Genomic DNA, 22,213 nt, shown 5'->3' on the forward strand with positions numbered 1-22,213 from the left:
ACGTTGTTTCTTTTTTGGTTATATACAACTATCATGATTGTTACAATTACACATGTAAAATAAGTTAAGGTAAACAAAACAAGAGTTAGATATCAAATAATATCAAAATAGTCTTGAGCTTTTTTTTTAAGTTTTCACAATTTGACAACTTTATGCATAATTATCTGTAAATAATTATCCAGAGCCAAAGCAATTCAGTAGTTGTTGGTTAATTGAAGTTTGAATTCAATTATGGATATTGATGAGTTGGCAAATACAGTGTTTAAAGCAAACAGTTACAGAAGGGAAAGGGTAGAAGTAACACAATACGATGCTTACCAGTAATTAATATTACCTAAGGGTTTTAACCCAGCATTGGGTGAAATAAGTTAATGAGAGAGAATGCATAATGTAGATAATTATTGTGAATATGGGAAATACATAAACAAATATATAAATGTGCACAATACATTCAAAATACATTTTCAAATACAAAACTAAATATAGGCCTATTTATATTAGTGCTGCAGTAATTAGTTTATATGCTGAACGCCCTCTGGTCCCAACTTGTGAAAGTAGCTTCTGCTAATTAGGGTTGAACGCATAGAATACTGACTATAGTTGGACAATGAGATGTGTCCTCTGTCTTGTGCTGCGGCCCCTGGATGAATATATTAACGTGTAGTTAGCCAGGAGCTCATGCATAGCCGACCAATCAGGTGGCGGAGGAGAGGCTGTGCCTGGACCGGCTGGCAGACACCCCGAGGACAGTGCTTCGGCCGCAGCTCAGCCCTGTGGTGGTGACAGCACTGACAGCGAGGATCAGGTCCTGACTTCACCATACCGTCTGTTTAGAACAAGGTAGAAAATGGTTTTTGTAGATTTTATTCTGATTTACATGGAGTTTTATAGCACTCAGTCCTGGCTGAGTTTGAGCAAGTTTTGTCGGGTGTTTATTTCGATACTCCCGGATGGGATGTCTCGAAAGCTTTCAAGCTAGCTAGGGCATAAAAATGTATTTCCGGTAGTGACTTTCAAAATCATAAATTGTGTGACTAATGTGCGAGGTAAAAAAAGAATCGGCGAGTCTCTATAGTTTTATTATGAAGGCAAAAAGGATGTGCTTCCGGTCTTCTGATACCGTTCCTTAGCTAACTTTACGAGCCGCTGTCCCTGAGACGGCAAGAGGATTTAACTCGATATTACGCGCAGTATCGTTGCCCGAGCTGACTGTATGCTTGGCCTTGTACATTTGGCCGGCGTCATTCATCCTGTCAGAACCATTTAGTATAGTTTTGTATAAAAAACGAAAAAAGAAAGGGAAACTTCTTCTAAATAGTTTGGTCCATGGCGGGTGTGGAGTCGAAGTGTGATGAGTTACGTCATTTATAGTTTCCCTATCCCGTCTGCTGCCTGCGCTGCAAAATGTGGCCATATCAACAAGTGGCTGAAACGTATCTAAGGCAGAAACATTTCCCTTATAGAAAAAAATCTTTAGTTCAAAGTTAATTTTACTTGTTTACAGTGCAGCTTTTTCACCTTTTCCTAGTACCATCCAGTGCGAAATCGTTTAAACATTTCTGAATTATTAATTGAAGGCATAGTTTTTATAGAGAAAAGTCCAGCAAGACGATACAATGGTATTACAGACAAGGGCGTCTTTCCAAAAAGTAATATTAATACGTCATGCGAAATTGATGACATGGACTCTTCAGGCGGTGTGTGCATTCCTGCGTGTAGTACACTGAGAGCACAAATCTAAAAAAATATCTCTGAAATTTCTACAATGTAACAATTTTAGAGGGCGATTAAAGATTGTCCACCTGTTATTAAAAACTACACTGTTGCACTGACAGACCTCTTTTCGTTAAGTTGAGGGTGTGTCTCCACGTCCGCAAGCGTCCAGATTTTTCTATCATACCGAATATTTGTTGAAATATTGATATCTAGCCGTTATTACACTTTTCACAGACATTATATTGGTTTAGGTTTGTACTTTGCAGAATTTTGTGAATTCCTCTTTAGGGCGGTTTGGTTTGGCTGCAGACAAGCTGAAAGCCACTGGGAGATGTACTGTAAACAGGCTGTACACTGGGAAGGGGGGGAGGGGGGGATTACTAGTAACACCTTGAACCTAAATAAAGCTCTTTACTATAATGTCTCTATGGGGCTACACTAACAGTTTGTTGCTTTAAATAACAAGAGATCTTTGCGGAGTGAGTTTAATCACCAATAAATACCTGCTTATTAGACAGAACAGTGGAATGGTGATTGAAAATGAGCCTTCCTTTCCTTTGAGAAAAAGAGATGTGATAGATACATGCTTGTTTTGATCATATACTATGACTATATATTGAAAAACAAATACCACTGTGAGTATACAATCTCCATTCAAAAACATTTCTTGAAAAGCAAGAGTTAATAAAAACTTGCCTAACCAATCAGCCATTGGCCCATGGGATGAACTCAATCTACTTGCAGACTATTGTAAGTTTGAATGGGCTTGCATCATCACCAGCTGCAGGCATTCTCCGACTTGCAGTGGATTGGTCCCACTTAATTCTTTTTAGATGGCTGACGTGGAGCTGGTGAAGAAGATGCTGCGTGCCGTCCTCCAGGCCAACAAAGGTGGAGTGTCACTGTCCCGTCTGCAGTCAGAGTACAAAGAGCTGACCGGGGAGCAGATACCACACAAACAGATGGGACACAACAACCTGGATGCACTGCTAGCCAGCATGCCCTCTGTAGTCCGCACCGAGCGCAGCCGCTCTGGAGAGGTGTGTGTGTGTGTGTCTGTGTCTGTGTGTGTGTGCGTGTGCGTACGTGCGTGTGTGCGTGCTTGGCTGCAGGATGGTTGGTTTGAAGGATAGATGCATAAACATATTTAGCTATAATAAAATAAGATTATTCCTAAATAATTATACATGTTCCTACCACAAAGTATCCAAAGTACTGTGTGCATAATTTGGATAAGATGCACACCTAGGGGTTAATAAGAGGTAATAACCTGCTCCACCTTATGACGAATCTCTTATTTATAACTGTCTGTCTACGCCTCTCTCTTTCTCTGCAGATGGTGTGTTTTGCCTCAGGAGCCAACGAGACGGCCCATATAGCCAAGGTGGTGGCTCGTCAGCGCAGCTCCAAGAAGACAGGCCGACCCCACCTGGTCAACACCCAGATGAGGGTCAAACCGGCTGCCCCACTCGTCCTCAATGGTAAGATTTTGGACTAACCATTAACACAGTTACTCTGCCATTTTCTTTAGCTGATCTTAAAAATAATTATCAATTCTCTATAGTATATGTATATATTATTAATATTTTTGAACTCCATTCAAGGATTCATTTGCATGCAAAGCTTTGGGCTAGTCACTCAACTATTTTTGGTCTCACCTAAAGTCCTGAGTGTCAATTTATGCAGGGTTTGAAAAACATTACAAGTTGCCTTTGTGCATGGTGGATTTCACAGTTTCTGTATGAGAAACAGCAAGCTAATATATTCAGTAATTTAGGGAGAAACAGAATTGGCAAGGCAATGGTTTTTGGATCTAATGGCGTTACCATTACAGTATTTAATAGGAAACTATAATCCAGTTACACTGCACATACCACTTGTAATCTTATAGGCTTTCCCATTTATTAGCCTCTTCTGAAGAACACACATTTAGCTCTATCCAATTACACAGGTGTTTACTGAGTCACAAGGTGGCTTCAAATCAGTTATGTATTGAATTAAATGTCATTGTACTTACTGCTAAAAGTAAGTTTACATGCTACATCTGCTTTATAGGATGTATCTTACAGCGAATTTCAAATGATTACAAATGCCTAATCTTTGAAAGCTTGTAGTTATAGTTTAGATTTGTAAAGGTCCACAGCAGCCTGAAGTAGTGCAAATAAATATGGACATTACAAGATGAACAGTGAATCATGAACAGTGGTTAACACTGTTGCACTTTAGCTACACTGCAAGGAAAACTGGTGTTGGGTATCTTTTGTGTGTTGGGCCACTGTGTGTGTCCAACACTGAAATAGAACAATGCTGCATATGTTTATGATTCAGATTCAGAAAGGGGGCAAGGGGCAATTCATTCTCCATCCATCCTCTCAATCTGACTACTCAATTTCTTGAATGTTTCCAAACCTTTACCAGACTCCTCTTGGGGCTGGTGCTACAGTGCAGCAGTGCTGCAGCAAGAGAAAACTAGAACATGTCCAGGGCTTGTATCAGTACTGTCACAATACAACAGGAGGAAATGCTTTTCTTTGACGCAGCCCGACAGTTTGTGGATGAACAACTGACCTGTTTTAACTGTTGCTCTGTGGAGACCTGCAGTTCCCTTGGCACTAAGAATATCACACACATGCACTCAAGCAGACAGATTCACAATGTTCAGGGCTGCACAGACGTATTAGCTTCATACGTGTACAAATAGGTCAGCTCACATGCAATATTACTGTATATCCACACACAATTCTTAACCTTTTTCTACTTTATTTGCTATAAACACCTTCATAAACCATACTTGCACATATGCAAACATGCATTTTCACAAACCTGCACACACACATACAGACATACACAAAAAATGTTTTAGCGCATACACCTCTGCTAGACTGGGATGCTACAGAATATTCTCAGAGTCAAAGGATGAAGTAGGAGGTGGTAGTGCAGTAAGGAGAGGGAGAAGAGAAAAGAGGAGTGGCAGCAAGAGTGCCGGAGGAAAAGAAAAGCAGAGAGATGGAGAAATGGGAAGGAGGTAGGGGGTGGACAGATGACAGAGAGAGAGAGAGAGAGAGAGAGAGAGCGAGAGAGCGAGCGAGCGAGAGAGAGAGAGAGGGGTGGCGTGTTCAGATTTGAGGCTAATGCAGCCTATAGCAGCTGAGACTCAGCTGCAAGCGAAGAGCATCTGATTCACAAATCAACCTCTTCATCTCTCTCTAATCCTCTCCTCCACCACCTCACCAGGATATTGATATTCAGACAAACAGATCAGGGACTGTGTCCATGCCGGTGAGGTGACGCAGCGTCTGCTCTGACTGTATCTGCTTGTCCTTGCCTATATCTGCATGTGGATTTAAGCTAGTGCATTCCTGCATGTGTGACTTCGGAGTTTCTGTAATGTGTATGCGTCTGGAAGTTTTATTGATTCATTAATTGGCTGATTGATTAACTTGATTAATTCAAATCTGCCTACTAATGACTTTAAACGACATAGGCTGATGAAGCTGCTTGTTGTGTTTTGTCACTGGAAAGATATAATGAGATTCAGCCAGAACAAAGAGGATGAGAAAACAGGAGAAAGTTCTAGATCTCACTGAGGAAAAGAGAAATGAAGAGACAGTAGGAGAAAAACTGAAAAGGAAGAGGGAGTGTGGGAGTGGAAATGACTAAGGGTTATGCTCAACAGGGTATATTGGTGACGTCAGTTAGCAAGAATGTGATGTCATGCCGGCCATTCTGTGCTTGAATGATGTAACGTCACAGTGATGAGGGGTTGGACTGGTAGGGGCTGTGTTGGGATCATTGCACTCTGCTTTTCGGGCTTTTTACTGAACATACAGTGACTATCACAGATTACAGTTACTAACTCATGTTAGAATTATTCTGCTACTTGGTGTTACATGTACTTTTCTCCACTAGTAGTGATGTTACCAGTCTTAAAACTGAGAATATAATTGAGAAAAATCAAGCATACAATAATTGATTGAAATAGATGTTTTAACAAAAAACACAATTTGTGGGTTTTTTTGTATACAGCATATATATTGTATGTTATATTATATTATATTATTAAAAGAAATTGTTAAACATTTTGGGAAATACACATATTTGCTTTCTTGCCAAGAGTTATATGAGAAGATGGATACCGCTCATGTCTGCGCATTAACTATGGAGCAGCTAGAACCAGGCGTTGATTAGCTAAATTTAGCTTAGTGATTATGGGGCGTATTTCCATAGACAGTAATAGAATAGTATTTCAACCTTTTATATATGTCAATGATTTCAACCGAACCAGGAAAGAAAATGCCTCTGCACTCAACTGAACTACAACCAATCAGAGCAACGGAACTCAACTCAACTGTCAACAGAACTCAACACCGTCTCCATAGCAACCACTCTTTGCACTTTCGTCCTAACTTTCGACTTTTAGACTTTTTTTTTTGTAGCTGGATATATCATTTGTTTCGTGTAAATATGAATGTGGATAGCGTTAGTGATAGTGAGATGCTTGCTACAGTTAGATTTCTAGTGATGAATCGGCGAAGACACGTTTTATTTCTCTGATTCACGGCTTTGTTCTAACGCCGCTGGGCTCTCTCTCTCTCTCTCTCTCTCTCTCTCTCTCTCTCTCTCTCTTTTTTCAGTCTCTCTCTATCTCACACGACCATATAACGTTACGCGGGCTTTCGGGCGGACTTGAACAGCTGAGTCGCAGCGACACCATCAGCTGAGACGGGCCGGTTGAGGATTTTAAAATGAATGCGCTGTCGATATCTTATATAACAGACGCGATGGAGGAATCTACACATCTCAATTCTCCGAATTCAACCCAAGCGCTCTTTGGTGAAGTGGTTGATTACATTACTGTTGATCATCTGTCCATCATCGTATAAAGCCCGCCCTGACAATTTGATTGGTCCGAACAGCTCAACGGATCAAGTCCAGACCAAACTTCCCGACCTCAAATGTTGTGGGCGGGGCTAAAGACTGGAAACAAGGAGTTGCCTGGCTGTCTCCAAAATTCTAAAATATGCATACCAGCACCTCTATTGGTCAATAATTAATATTTTAAAACTTGTTTGATTAATCTGTACACAAACAGTAGCCTATTGCAAAAATTACAAGTTGTGGTTTTACAGGACATGCTATAGCTATATATTCTTCAGGCGCAGTGACTAAGCTAAGCAAAGCTAATCGACTCCCTGCTCTAGCGCCATAGTTAATGTAGTGACATGGGAGTGGTATCGATCTACTCATCTAACACTCAAAGCAATTAGGTGTACCTTATCCACCATTTATTACACAATCCAATTGGGGATTTCAACAGGCAAATCAAAGAAAGTAGGCACAGGAGAGTTTTCTCAACGTGTAATTTGCGATATTGTGTTGTTGCTGTTGCTGCTGCTGCTGCTGGCTGGCTCACTGATTGGAGCTATGCTGTTGCTCATCAGATCTACTGTGTCTACAGATATTGAACTATCTATAACACTGTGCCCTCCAGACAGACACACTACCCTGTCTCAGCATCAGGTTTAGCTGAGTCAGGGTGTGTGTGTGTGTGTGTGTGTGTGTGTGTGTGTGTGTGGGTGTGGGTGTGGTGTGTACTTTAAGTCCATCGTTTTACTTCTCTTGTTTGCCTTCTGTATCTCTATGCAGCCAAACCTCAAACATCTCTGAGGCAGCCGAACCACCGCGGGCGAGGCGGAGGTCGAGGAGGAGGTGGCGGCCGGGGGGGGGGACATGGAGACTTCAGACAGGCGAGGGACATGAGGGATGGCCAGTCAGAGGGCAAGACTGGGGCACATCCAAACAAGTTGTCCAATCAGAACACACCCACCAGGAAAGGAAACCCACCTGCAGAGAAGTAAGTGAGGGAAATGGTTAGGAGTTAATTATGTGTAAGCAGTTGGACACAGTTACTTTACTTTATAAATTTAGATGATTTTATGTGATCAAATTGTTGTGTTTTATTGTGACAACATACTGTTTTTTACCCTCTACAACAAAACATGGATTTTGCATTCAAGATCTAATTTGTTGCAGGCCTTTATTATGAAAAGACAACTTCAGCTCACATCCCAATGCGGAAGCTTGGTTCTCACATATTTGTGGGATTTTGTAGCACAATTATACTGTATGTGGAAGTCACCAACCAGGCTTCCACACTGCTTGGGAAATCCAAGTAGAGGAATGTGTAAATGACCAACATGCTCAGAAAAGCTAGCTGTCATGCCAGAACATTTCCTGTAGAGTCACTCTGCAATGCAACATGCTTTCAATATTTTATTAACGGTTTAAGACAATATAGACCACTTTCTTATATTTTCGTGTCACTCTAGTCACCATCTAGTCCAAACTACAGCCACAAGTCAATGAAACACATATTTCTTTCTTTCTCTCTCATTCTCTCTCACTCACTCTGTCTGTCCCCCTCCTCTCCTCCCACCTGTGTGGTCTAAGCTGAATCAGAATAGGCTGCTGGTGAATGGAAGCTTGGTAAAACTCTGGTTGGTTTCTGAGTGCAAACAGCCTCCCTGCTGCTGCTTATTCAGCACTGGGCTGATGCTGTGCTCTCTAGATTATTCTGGTTCTCTCTGTCTGTCTCTGTTTTCTCTTTCCTCCCTTCACTTAGCCACTTCTTCTTTGTACCTCTTTTCTCTGTACCTCCTCATCTACATGTTTAGCACATTTTCATTGTTCACCTTGTTCACCATCATTCTTCCTTCTCGTTCTTACACTCTCTCTAAATTCGTTGGTAAATTGCTCATTATGTTTTGATTATGCTTTCCGGATTGGTCCAAATCTATTTTTCCTTTTTAAAAATCAATACTTATTTCAACAGACTTTGGCTTCAGAGTTCTACTGTCATTCACCATGACCTGGAATGAGTTAAAAACCTGATTCATTGTTATTGAAGAAGCCATCTAGAAGCATTGTGAGATATTATCTATCTGCATTGCTCTAAAAAGAATCAAGTTTAATCCAGCTCATAGACTGGCTTTCTCACTTCCATCCATCCACAGCTCTGTTTGTCCGTTCAGTGTGAAAACAACTGACATCAGACCTCTGTGTCTCAGTGTCACCATGGGTGTCCAGTGTGCACAATGGGGCGGCAGAGTGAGAAGCCTGGTGTGTTGGCAGGGGACACAAGCCCATAGCAGGGGGGATGTGAGCCCTTTCTAATCCCCCCTCTATTCTCTGGTAGATTAACAATTCTAAACCAACACAGAGTGAATCAGCACATCTCTCTGTATCCCTCTAGATCTTCCACTGGACAGTACACCAGCGTTATCATCATTTGTGTGTGTGTGTGTGTGTGTGTGTGTGTGTGTGTGTGTGTGTGTGTGTGTGTGTGTGTGTGTGTGTGTGTGTGCGAGCCTGCAGGTGTAGTTTGGGATACATGGCAGTGTAAATGGTAACATCAACAATAAAAAAAAAAGATCCAACATAGAATTAAAAAATAATAAAAAATAATTTTATTAAATTAAAAACACAGGAGAAATGAGTGGAGGAGACCTGAATGGGAGGGTTTTGTGTGTGTTCAGGCTGTCTTCGTGTTTGTGTGACAGGCTGGGTAGCTCTTGGGTGTCCATACTACGACAAAGTTGTTGACACTGAAGTCACAGGTTCCTTTGTCAAGAAATTTACAAAAATGGAAGCAAAATCAAAACAAAGAAAACAGTTTAACCCCAATCTAGACCTAACGCCGGCTACAGACTGGCTGCGTGGCGTGAGCGTGGTGTTTCTGTTGTGTGTCAGTTGCGTGGCGGCTGCGTGCCGTTTTCTATGTCGTTACACACCAGAAACGTGTCTGACGCGGCGCTGCTGCTGCTAGCCTTGTCTGTACACATGTATGTTTCCTATTGATTTACTGCACTCAAGCAGTAGTATACTTCATGTTAAACATAAATATATACTGATTTGATTACAGCAAAGACAACGTTGGCAGTATCCAGCTACAAACAGAATATTTCGTTTTGTATTGACAGGTGCAATATTTGATATTATATTAATAATTGATCCTGCTGAAAATAGCATTCAGGTCAGTGGAGTGCACAGATTGCTGATGTTATGTTCTGTGATTTATGTATGGGAAGTGAAGTCCTTCAAACCCTCTCACAGCCATTTAGGCTCACAGAGTTAATAACCTTTTTGCTCTGTTTATTGATTGCTTGCTTCCATTATTAGCTATGTACCAGGATGAGCCAGGGGTTGTGACTGAAGAGAAAGACAAGAAGGGGATTGACAGGCTGAATCAGGAGTTATAACAAAGCATTTACTGTATCATTGAGGTAACTGATCTGAACAGCAGGCACCTCAAGGTTGGAAAGAAGAGGATATGGGAGGGGTGGAAAGAAGGAAAAGATTGACCTACAAGAAATAATTACTGAAATTAAAATCAGTTCAGCTATGTCTACAAAAAGAGATGGATATTTTACACAATGTAAAAATCTTTCCATGCATTCTCAGTTTGTCGCTGACTAGGTCTGAGGAGTAGTGTCTACAGTGCAATGTTTTATCCAGTGAGCTGTATCTCATGACCCATTGTTTTAGACCAAAGGGGATGAAGGCAGTTTGATTAATGGGTTGTGTTGCTGAGGACAAACCAAAAAATACTCTGTCTTGTGCTGAATTTAAGCTGGTTATCTGGTTAGACTTTGAAATGTTACCACAGTCCTTTTTAAAGATGTGCTTTGCCTAATAGATTAGGAATCAGAGGTGCAGCACAGAGCCAGGCCAAGCCGAGCCTTAAAACTGTATACAGAAGTGAATTTCTCTAAACCATGCACAAAGATGATGGATGGAAAATGTAGCTTATAATGGTTCAAAAAAGAAGAAAAAAGCATTGTTTCCAGTCTGTCTTCTGCACAATTTCCATCTCTTCCAGAGCCCATAGAAACTAATGCTCCTCGTTCTCTTGTGTTAAGGTCAGACAAGAGGATGACCCTCCCGTCACGGTTTCAGAAGGAGGTGCATGCTCACCTTTCTAGAAACTCCCAACAGACCAGTCGTAAGTAGGACATGCTGCTTTTTATTTAGCTGAAAATACATTGTGTGTAGCGTTTCGTCCTCTGAATGTACAGAAATGTTGCCCAGACCTGTATAACTTCAGACAATTCAAATGCTGGCCAGCTGCTCTAAGCATCACCAGAGGACATTTAACACTCAACTAAGTAAAGAACACTTTTTCAGTGTCATGCTGTGCTCCTGTGCTGAAGTATCAAATCATGTCTCTTCCTGACCTTCACCATTTTCTGATGTGTAAAGCAAACAAACAGCAACACCATTTTACTTGGTTGTCGCTACTCTTTACCTCCATTACTTTAACTAAGAATGTGTTTGTTGTCATGTTGCCTGTTTGAAGAAGGGCTATGGCCTGCATAGTCTGGGGAAACGCACTGGAATGTAATAAACTGCATCGCTTTGAGGCACATACAGTATGTTCGAAGGCTTCAGCCATTTTATTTCAGGCCCCTACAGACAGAAGAGACTGTTAAAGTTGGATACTGATTGGTTTAAGAGCTGATGCTTCCTGTATGTAAAGACACATCCCTGAGTGAGGACGAAATTATATTTACGTGAGTCCCTCCCTGTTTAGAAAATGTGCAAGACCTACACCTTACAGTGCTGGTATAACAAGGCTCTGTTTGGGATTCACACTTTAATATTGAAAATTAGAAAATCCTTTGGCAATAGCCGGTACTAATATCCTTATTTGGATGAATACTGACTATCAATAAGTTTCAAGCGGCATGTTTCAATGGAATTTCCGACAGTCTAACCACTTTTGCAGTTAAAGTTTTATTAAAGGAAAAGAAACCTGAAGGTCAGTGGGTTGGTTTCTTTGAGTTTTTCCTCGTCTTCTGATCTAGCTCAACAGAGCAACAGACAAATCCAGGGGCAAAAGGAAGTGTGACTTTGTTTGTGAAGATGCCTCATTATCATACTCCTTTTTGAAGAATCCATCCATCTCTTTCAAGACTCAAGTGCCTTTGTTTTGGGGAAAAGCATGCCATGCGATCCACAAGTTCCAGGGGCAAGAAGATCAAAGTTGTAGAAGCAGTAATTGCTTGCATGTGTATGTAATCTCCCTTCTGTGTTTTTTCTCTAACCTTCCAGCCCCCTCGAATCTCAACGAGAGCCTCAGCTCGGGGAAAGGAAAGCCCTACGACCCTCAGCAGGTCCAGGGTCGAATCACGGAAATCCTGGGGAAGTACAGTAACGGGTTCTGGGTGTCAAAGCTGCCTCAGATCTACAGAGAGCTGTACAAACAGGACATGCCCACTGAGGCCCTCAAAGACCTGGACACCTGGACACACATATGCACTGTGTGTACTCATGATCTTACTCTATATATCAGGGATCTTCAACAGGGGGTCCGGGACCCCTAGGGGGTCCTCGGAGACAATGCAGGGGGGCCGCCAAATTATTGTTAATTTTTTTAAGTTTTTTTCAAAAATTAAAGTCTTAACATGAATCCAACATATTACTAGCAAATATAAATCCCCACTGCTTACTGACCTATAGGTAAGGTAGTCACTAAGATAGCCATCCACAGATACAGTTCATCCTAAGCATTCACTGTGCCACATGTATGTTTAACATTAAAACATGATTTATAAAATAATGCAACAATTTTGATGTATAAAGCTTCGTATGCTATGCAAAAAAGGTATGTATAAAGGCTTAGGCCGCCCTACACGTTATTGTAGGCTCAGTTTAATACACACCTTAATTTTATACAATATATGTAGTAGGGGGTCCCTGCTCCATCTCTCTTTCAGTTAAGGGGTCCTTGGCTTAAAAAATGTTGAAGACCCCTGCTATATATAATACAATATGCACAGGTAGACACTATGCACAAAATCCTGAAAAGAAAAAACCCCAAAGCACTCTGCATAGAAACACAAATACTTGAAGTAATCATATTTCTTAGTAGTTTAACACTGAGACAGTCAGTGCCATTTTTTTGTATATAGCAGAAGTCACAAATCAGAGGGCAAGAGAAATAGGAATTTTTGAACCACTTACGATCTGTAATTAGTTTACCAAAGATACATTTTGGGGCTTGGCAGAGGTTAATTGACAAGCCTGTGCACAACAAATTAATACCAATCCTAAAAGTGTATTGTAAAATGCTTAGTTCATGAATTTATAGTCATGGTCAGTCTGTATTGCCTACAAAATGGTTTTATAATAAGTCCTTTCCGTTTATTCTCCTAGGTAGAGAAAACCTGCAGCAGCAACCCATCAGAGCTGCTACTCTATCCTGCCAAGGAACAGACCACCACATCCTCCCCTCCACCCACCCTTACCCCAAACTCCACCTCTGCCCCTACCCCCACAGACAAACCCGTGCAGTCCCCCGTCCAGCAGAGACCCCCTAGCATCCATCTGACTCGCTCTGGTTCTCGCTCTCCTCAGAATCCACCATCGTCCTCCTCGTCCCCCAGCCCCCCCTCCTCCCCTGCCACCCTCAGCCCCGACCTGAAGCTGAAACTGGAGGAGCTGCTGGTGAAGTACTCCAATGGCCTGTGGGCCCACGCGCTGCCCAAGCTCTTCCAGGACACCTACAAAGTCAGTAACATTTTGAAACACTATCATATTAACGTCATTACCAAACTCAGTAGCCAGGTGCACTTTTTTAATATAAATATTTGTTTAATTTTATATATCTACAAGTTTAAACTTCCCGGACACGTCCTGGAGAACCTTCATCTCCTCTCCGACATCTGCACCATCGACTACCCGATGCCTGACAACCCCAAGAGGGCCATCCTGTACAGGAGGAGCAGCAGTGGCGGTGGAGGAGGAGAGGATGAAAACTGTAACAGGAGGAACTCCTCAGCCAGCGAGGAGGAGCTGAGGCTGAGGCAGGAGCTGGGGAGGAGGCTCAGTAACCACGCCGTGCCTTCTCTGCAGATACCCAAAGAGGAGTACCCCTCTGTGCTAGTGGTGGAGGCCACCAACACCAATGGCGTTATCCTCAGGTAGGAGAGAACAGTATGTGCAAATGTACTGTAATGGCGCTTACCCACTGCTAGTACCAGCTCTACTCGGCTTGGCTCGGCCGCGGTGCCCCGTCCTCCATTTTCCATTGCAGATTTAGTACCACCTCATGCGTGAGGCGAGCGTGGCTGGTCATCATAGCGACGCTGCAGGAAACTGCCATGACCTAACGCGACACACACAGAACGTCGAAGGTGTGTTGTTTTTGATTCTCGGCATGTGGCTGTTGCCACAGCCAGAAGACACATTTTGTTTCAAATGAAGCTGGAGGCAGCAAAAAACCCACTGCTGGATAAACTATTTAAAAATGGCGGGTTTGTTCAGGACACCCCCATCTGTCGCTAGCAATGATGACGCATTGATTTGTGACGTTTCTCTCCGACCAATCAGTAGTCTGCAGGTTTTCACGTCACCTTTTGGTATCGCCTCAGCTCGCTTGGAACCTCGACGGAGGTGATACTAAAAAAAGTACCTGTTGGCAGGTACCAGGGACTTTTTTTCCTAATAGAAAACTATAAAAGGTGAGTTGAGTCGAGCAGGTACCATGAAATGGAAAAACGCCATAAGACTGGACAGTTCGTAAATCTCTCACTGTCTGTCTTTCCTCCTCTCTTAGGTACATTGGTGAAGGTTACTCCCAGGCCCAGGAGTCCATGGAAGATGAAATGAGGGAGTTTTATGGCCTCGACCAAAGCAGTCCAACTCCTTTGTCATCTCCATCCTCTGGCCAACTTGTTGCTGTCAGGGCAGAGGAGGAGGAGGAAATTCTGAGGGCGCAAGTCTGCGAGGTCATGGCTGACAAGGCCAAGGTGAGAAGTCAAAAAATGAACTAAGGACACTAATCATTGAAGGCCAAGTAACGGATCCAAGACAAAATAATCAAAAAGTTTAGAAATCCTTCCAAACTCAGAGGAGCAAAACGAACCTAGGGGTTATTAACAGATGTGTACCCACTCAATCGTTCTCTGGGACATGTTTTCATGCTAATCGAATGTGTTTGTAGCTTGATACAAGCTAGCGCAGACCGCTGATTAGCTTACAACGCTAGTATTCGGGGCACAGGGAAAGTAAAAACAAATCGCTATTTATACCACTAAAAAGGCTCAAAATATCACCACACTTCAACGGTAGCATAATGAGGGTCCCTAAATGTTGACCGAACCATTGAGAACATTGTAAGTGTACAGAGAGTTTATTAAAAAGATAGTTTAGAAAGACAGTCATGTTCTCGTATACAGGCGGCCGCCGTCTTGGGAGCTACTAGCTAGCTTGTTTCAAACTACGAACACATTCGATTAGCATGAAAACATGTCCCAGAGAGCGATCGAGTGGGTACACATCTGTTATTAACCCCTCGGCTTGTTTTGTGCCGGAATTGTCCTTTAAGCTATGGGAAAGGTTAGCAGGTGGACTATGAGATCTTGAAATGTGAGTTATCCCTGTGGTTTTTGTAGGTGCACTATGTGGATCATGGCTTCTCAGAGGTGATCAGCAAAACCAAAGTGTTTGAGCTGCATGAGAAGTTTTTCCAACTGCCTTTCCAGGCAACTAAATGTAAACTTGCAGGTGAGTCTGACTTTTTCTTATTTTCCCCTACTCCATCATTTATTGGCCTCTAGTTCAAATTGATGAATGTGTGTGTGTGTGTGTGTGTGTGTGTGTGTGTGTGTGTGTGTGTGTGTGTGTGTGTGTGTGTGTGTGTGTGTGTGTGTGTGTGTGTGTGTGTGTGTGTGTGTGTGTGTAGGCCTGGAGCCATTCTGTCAGGAGCCGGCTGTGCTGAAGAAGTTTGAGACAATGGCAAGTGGAAGGATCCTATTGGCTGAGATCCTAGAGAGAGGGCAGACCCCTCTTGTTGTCCTGTACGACACGTCGCAGGATGATGATGTCAACATCAACGCTGCCTGCATGAAAGCCCTGCAGGACAAGACGCTAGCCAGCCCGTTACAGGTGGAGGAGAGTTTGTGTATGTGCGTTGTTGTGTCAGTGTGTGTTTGTTTGTACATCACACTAAACTTTTATTACTGGCTCTCCTCAGGTGAACAGCGCTTATATGAAGGTGACTGTCAGAAGCGTCTGCTCAGATGGGACCATCTACTGTCAGCTGCCCTCAAGAGGCCTTGCCAAGCTGAATGTGATACTGGAGAATATAGAGACATACTTCCAATTACAGGTTAAATCCATGCTACATTTTGATGTCTCATTGACTTTTGAAACTGTAAAAATGTTTACTCTTTATTCAGTTGTTGATGCAAATGTGCCATAGATTTTAATTGTTGACCAAACTTTAAAATCACACCAATGAGCTACATTGATACAAGCTCTTTTATTACAACAACGATGGACATGTTAGTTTATTTTGACTCAATGAGGCATTCATCGTCCTGCTGCCGTAAATACTCATTTGAGCACCAAATCTCTAGTAATCCATGGCACCATCCATGCACTATTGACTCCGGTTTATAAGTAATGTTTGCTAAAAACTACAGCCTTTTATTTGTGTAGCTTCACATGTTCCCCTTTTTAAGTTTAGTAGCTGCAACTATTTCATTAGCATCTGCACTAGTAATTCTGTATTTAACAATATAAAATTACTGTTGGTAAATGGAACACACATGGGGTGCACACAGATGTGTTGCATACTCCTGATTGGAAACAAGAAGAGAACAATATAAACCTTCCTTGCAATGTGTTCATGTGTCTGTTAATATGAAGCTTAGCTGTGTATATGTGTTCATTCCAACATGTTTGTTAGTTATGCTCCATATTCACAAGGAGTAAACGCAGGACACTAGGACTCACACATTCATCTTCAAAGCCTTTTGTGAATTTATTTGTGTTGTGCTGCTACTTTCAGGCAGAGTTGTGGACAGATTGAGATTAGGGTTGGTAATCTTACCAAGCCACTTAGTCTGTTAGCAGCACAGTAGAGTTGATGCTTTTTTAAGGTGTGCCACTGCTATACTCTGAGGCTTAGTAATGCTTTACGCCAGTGTTTATGTAAACACAGTGAAAGCTTTATTGTACTTTACCAAGCTTGCAAGTCTAGAGAATTCTTTTTTTGATATGGAGTCATCAAGCATGCAGGAAAGTAATTAGATCTTTACACGTCATTTTCATTACATACTTCATACAAATTATTTCCATGACCTGTAGCAAACTGGATGGTCTGGTTTTGTTTTTCTAGTCAGAAGGAAGTTCAGAGAATAACTTTCACAATTTGATAACCAGTTTGGTAATCCATAGTTGAGACAAGCAAAATGTATGTTGTTTAGCTGTTAGGGTAACTCCCTCTGCTAGTGTGGTAACATTGGTGTCATCAATCAACTGTTGTTGATCAACTGTAATTTCTGTAAACATCACCAGCCCCTTTCCATTTCAAGGAACCACAGATCTAAAGTCCTAATCTCTGATGTCATTGCAGTGTACACCTGCAGTAGGCTGAGTGGACCTGTGAAATGTTTGTGTGAGCTTTTACAGTATCATTTTATTGCAGTCGTAAAGCAGCAGTTACACATACTCAGTAACCTCGCCAGTCCAGAGGAAGTACAGTCAGATTTAACAATAATCTGATGCTACCGGTTCCTTGATGAAACAAATTTCTGTTCCAGGTAACATCAGAGTTCCTGGTGTCCAGACCTTTCTGTGGGAAAGGATGTCTGGCTCGCTACAAAGGCAAATGGTCCCGCGTAGAGGTAAGATGGCACTGTTCCCTGCAGCACACATGCTAAACAAATCCACATATGATTGACGTTGGCCTGACAAAGGGAATAAAGTCACAAATGCACAATAGAGGCAGGGGTAGCTACCCTGACAGCAGAGATTAAAAAAGAAAGACCATCCATAAATACTGTATTATTCCCTGCACATTTTTAACTGTACAAAATGAGGTTTCCCTGTCCCTATGTTTCTGTCTTTAGATCACCAACCTGCATGGCAGCAGAGTGCTGGACATCCTGTTCATTGATGTGGGTGTCCAGGCTTCTGTAGAGGTGTTTGAGCTGAGAGAGATTCCACCGCCGTTCCTCTATGACCTCATGGCCATCCCTCCACAGGTCAGCATCTATGTCTTCAAAGCACAGAGTGTGAAAAACAGTCAAGAGCAATGATAATGCTCAAAGGAAATGTTTTTTGTGTACTGTTGTATTGAGGACAGAGTCCTCATACAGTCCTACAGGTTATCTGAGAAAATGACTTCCAGCAACCTTTTTTTAGGCTGTCAAGTGCTGTCTAGCAGACCTGGCTGTCAGTGTTGGATCATGGAGTCCAGATGCTGTCCAATGGCTTCGAGAGAAAGTGCTTAACACCACAGACTGTAGCATGAAGGTAAATTGCTGGCCGCCCTTTCTTAACATTTAAACATCTTCAGTTGTTTTTTTTACCCACAGTGATGATAGTTATTTGTTTTAAAAAGCACTCAAATTATGCCTTCATTGGTTCAGTACCTCTGTTTTTCTTCCTTATGTACCTCCAACTAACCTTGAAATCCCGACCAAGGTTGCCAAGGTAGATGAAACCAAGCGCTGCATCTACGTCCACCTTTTTACCGACAAGAACTTCCACGACCCGGCCCGCAGCCTCAACCATCAGATGGCCCAGTCTGACCTGTTCAAACAGCAACCAGATGTTTTTCTGACGAGCCACAGGTTTCTGCTGCTTTTTTAGTCACCTGTATTATCCCTTCACCATCTAGCTAATTAAGTTAAAACATATGTAACTTATACACTAAATGTCTTGTTTTTTAATTTAATTTCACAGGCCTGCCAAGATCTCCACAGCGACTTTATCCTCCAAGACTCCCAGCACCGGTGACTACACTAATGGAAGTCCAACATCAACTTCTGTCCCAGCCAAGCCTCATCTCAGGAGGGCTTTATCAGGACCCAGAGGAGGTGGAGGAGGCAACATGACCACCACCAGCCCACCCGAGACACCATCTGCCCCCTCATCCTCTCTCCAGCTGCCACCGCTGCTAGAGCTGCCCCCAGCAGGTAATGGAGATAGTGGAAATCTTTTCTGGCCTTACTATAGCCTAGAAAATCATGTGTTCACATGTAAGTCTTTTTCTTCTCAGGAAACAACATAGACGTCTATGTATCAGTGGCGTGCCATCCAGGCCACTTTGTGCTGCAGCCCTGGAGAGATATGTACAAACTGGTGGTGTTGATGGGAGAGATGATTCTCTACTACAGTAAAACTGAGCAGAAACCACTCAACATAGAAAAGAATCATATATATGCTGCTAAAGTGGAGAACAGGTGCGTTACTTTGATTTCCACTGAGTATATGGGGGGGCTTCTGTCTTGTTTCTGTCTGTTGTAGATATTCAATAACAAATGGAAGCAGTTGTGCGTTGCCTAAATATATCCACTCTTCCACCTTCTCTTTTCTCAGCTGGCACCGTGTGTTAGTGAAGGGAGTCCTGACCAATGGGTTGGTGTCTGTGTACGAGTTGGACTATGGTAAACATGAGCTGGTCAGCTGCACACAGCTCAGGCCTCTGATCAAAGAGTTCAGACAGCTGCCGTTCCAGGGAATCACTGCTCAGCTGGCTGGTGAGTAGAGAGTACGGAGCTCCACCACGACAGAGTCTGATGGTTGTTATTAAGGTCACTTAGGTAACATCCAAACTCCCAGTGGTGGATTGACTTTATATTTCTACTTTACTACATATCAGAGGCACATATTGTACTTGTTATACAATAACTAAATGCATAACTACATTAATATGACACAGCAATAGTTACTTGTTACCTTAAAGATTCATATTTTACATATAAAGCATATGACGAGCTTATAAAATATGATTCATTTTTATAAATTAAACTGTACTTTGTACTACCTGCTAACTCTAACTACTTTTTACAAAATATTTAGAATTAGCTTCACCTCAACCTACCCTAATGTACTATTGTTCTTCTGTAAGAGTACATTTAAGTTTGATACATGTTGTACATTTTGCTAATAAAACTACATTCTGTGCTATCAGTTAAGTAAGATTTTGAATGCAGGACTTTTTTTGCATGATTATATTGCTATGTTTACTTAAAGGATCTGAGTATCTTTCACGACTGCCAAACTCTACCTGAGCCTTAGCTCCAATACCTGCCAGGAGGGATACCGTAACAATAAATTATTGCCTTTCTTATTTTAGCTCAAATTCAAGCAATATAAACTCACTAAACATAACACTTTCTTGATTAAAGGGGAAGCATCCCACATGTGCTTCAACAATTTTTTTTTTTTTTTTAAAGATAATGTTTAAGGCATTTTTAGGCCTTTATTTGACAGGACAGCTGAAGACACGAATGGGGAGAAAGGGGGGGGAATGACATGCAGCAAAGGGCTGCAGGTTGGAGTCGAACCCTGGCCCGCTGCGTCGAGGAGTAAACCTCTATATATGGGCGCCCTCTCTACCAACTGAGCTATCCGGGCGCCTGTATGCTTCAACAATTTAATTAGAAAACTACCCACTCTTCTAGATCTTAAGTTATTAATGTTCCTCAGTGAAACACAATGTAATGTAATGTAAGCACGTCATTGGAATGGTTTTTACCAAGCAAGCAAGTGCCTACCAGGCGTTTCCTTTATTTCTCATTAAATGTTAACATTGTATCATTACCATAAAAGTGAGCTTAACCTTCACACCTGTTTTCCTCGCAGGATTGAAGCAGAGGCAGTGGTCCGAGGAAGCTTCCATCGTTTTCAGGAACCATGTGGAGAAGAAACCACTTGTGGCCCAGCTAGAGGCCGTACAGGAAGCCACAAACCCATGGGACAGGAAGTTGATGGTCTTCCTGGTCGACACTTCACAGGAAGAAAGGGACATCTGGGTGCATGACATCATGACTGAATTTGCTGACGAGCTGACCAAAGAGCTGTAGACAACAGAAGACCGTTGACAAGTCTTAACTAGCCTAGCAGTTGTTCTGTTGCTCAATGAAGACACTGTGAGTTTTGGATAGACAAAATAGAAGATGCAAAGGTATGAAAAATGAAGGAGAAGTTACAAGAAGAAGGGAGATTGAGAGGTTTGATAGCATGTAGGGACTGGCATTAACAGAGAGACAAGAGGTGTAGGTGTTGCAGCCACTTGCTCGTTGTGTTTTGGGCTGTACATCGAAGGATGTTGTGATGTGATTTTGAGTGACTGCAGTGTGACCATTGGATAATTGGACTATGCATGATGTTGGTCCAAACTTGCCACAAATACTCAAAACATGCCTTCAGCTTACATTAACAAACTGCTGAATCTATCCATAATATCCTCACAAAGCTGTTGAAATGATACAACATGCATTATTATACCATTCGGTAGGGGCTTTAATCCAGAGCAGCATCTACAGTACTGTCAGTTTTAGTGTGTCATCCTGGGGATGCCTGAATACCCTCAAACCTGCCAATGTTTGCACCATGCAAAGTGCACAAAATGTTAAAATGAACTCTTCTCACATGCTAGGACAACATATATGCATTTGTTTACAAAATCTGCTTTTCGGATGGTATTTCTGATTGTCATAAAATGTCCAAAAGTTAGAGCAAACATTCCACAGAGAAGTTAAGAAATAGACGAGTCAGTAACTCATGGGAGACATACATAATGTAGAGAGAACAATAGGTAGTTTACACTTGTTGTATATGCTCGAATAAACAGTTTTAGTTTTTGCAGTTGCCACTTTTTGCATATACATGCTGACACAGAGTGTACTGTACTTACTGACCAAGCAGGACCCAGAAACAGAAGTTAATTGGGTTTGGTGAGGAGGGATATACTTGATGTAAGATATGTTTTTATCCCAACATTACTTTTTTTTGTAGTGGTGGTACATCCTGGCACTGCACGTTCAGAAGATTGAGATTTTCCATTGAATTGAAAGAATAAGACAGACAGTTTCTCAGCTTCTGACTGTGCATTCCTTAAAGCCCACTTCCTGACTCCTATGATAGCAGTGGCACGTCTATCTCTTCTCCTGTGAAACACTAAGTTTAGTATCTCTCCTTTATTCTGTTTTCTGACAATGAGACTTTAATTTCACCAGATCACATGCTGCATGTTGCAGATCTTTCTTAATTGTGCAATTATACAGTAGTTGGATGTTATAATAATAAGCAGATTGAGTTACCAGTTGTGTTTTAGATTTTCAAATAGGAAATAAGTTGTTCTCATGGTTGGATCCAGTGCCACCATCAAATGTTGGCTGGATGTGGGATTTTATTCTAAAATGTGACTTTTTTTCGGGCACACTTGCACCATGGTTTTGGATGTGCAAATGCTTCTCCATTTCTGAAGACTCCATTTCTGACAAAGCTCAAAGCTGCATTGTTGTTAACAGTGAATGAATTTAATTTATATATAACTTATATTCTCTAGAAGATGATAATTACTTCAACCATTTTGTTGTTTGACAATGACCTGGAGGTAATAAAAGACTTGTTTTTTGAATAAAGTCTGTTTGAGAGGTTTAAATGTGATCAGTCCATTAATTACTTATTATATTGT

At 41.8% G+C, this 22,213-nt stretch overlaps 1 protein-coding gene across 4 annotated transcripts; it reads left to right on the top strand.

The window, feature by feature from the left end:
• Positions 1-708: 708 nt before the first annotated feature.
• tdrd7b (tudor domain containing 7 b) lies at positions 709-22,180 on the top strand. 4 transcript variants are annotated; one of them, XM_078275840.1, is made up of 20 exons: positions 709-840; positions 2,461-2,756; positions 3,053-3,197; positions 7,363-7,570; positions 10,635-10,717; positions 11,827-12,035; positions 12,931-13,284; positions 13,390-13,697; positions 14,333-14,525; positions 15,171-15,282; positions 15,461-15,663; positions 15,752-15,886; positions 17,325-17,408; positions 17,634-17,768; positions 17,929-18,039; positions 18,211-18,359; positions 18,472-18,704; positions 18,788-18,971; positions 19,108-19,268; positions 20,377-22,180. In XM_078275840.1, the coding sequence occupies exons 2-20, from the start codon at positions 2,550-2,552 to the stop codon at positions 20,595-20,597; spliced, it is 3,435 nt and encodes a 1,144-aa protein (XP_078131966.1). In that variant the 5' UTR covers positions 709-840; positions 2,461-2,549; the 3' UTR covers positions 20,598-22,180. The 4 variants fall into 4 exon arrangements, with proteins under 4 accessions (XP_078131966.1, XP_078131968.1, XP_078131967.1 ...); XM_078275842.1 differs by having other exon boundaries at positions 2,498-2,756; XM_078275841.1 differs by having other exon boundaries at positions 2,550-2,756.
• Positions 22,181-22,213: the final 33 nt, after the last annotated feature.

This window comes from Sander vitreus, chromosome 19 (assembly GCF_031162955.1).
Source record: "Sander vitreus isolate 19-12246 chromosome 19, sanVit1, whole genome shotgun sequence".
Taxonomy (NCBI): domain Eukaryota; kingdom Metazoa; phylum Chordata; class Actinopteri; order Perciformes; family Percidae; genus Sander; species Sander vitreus.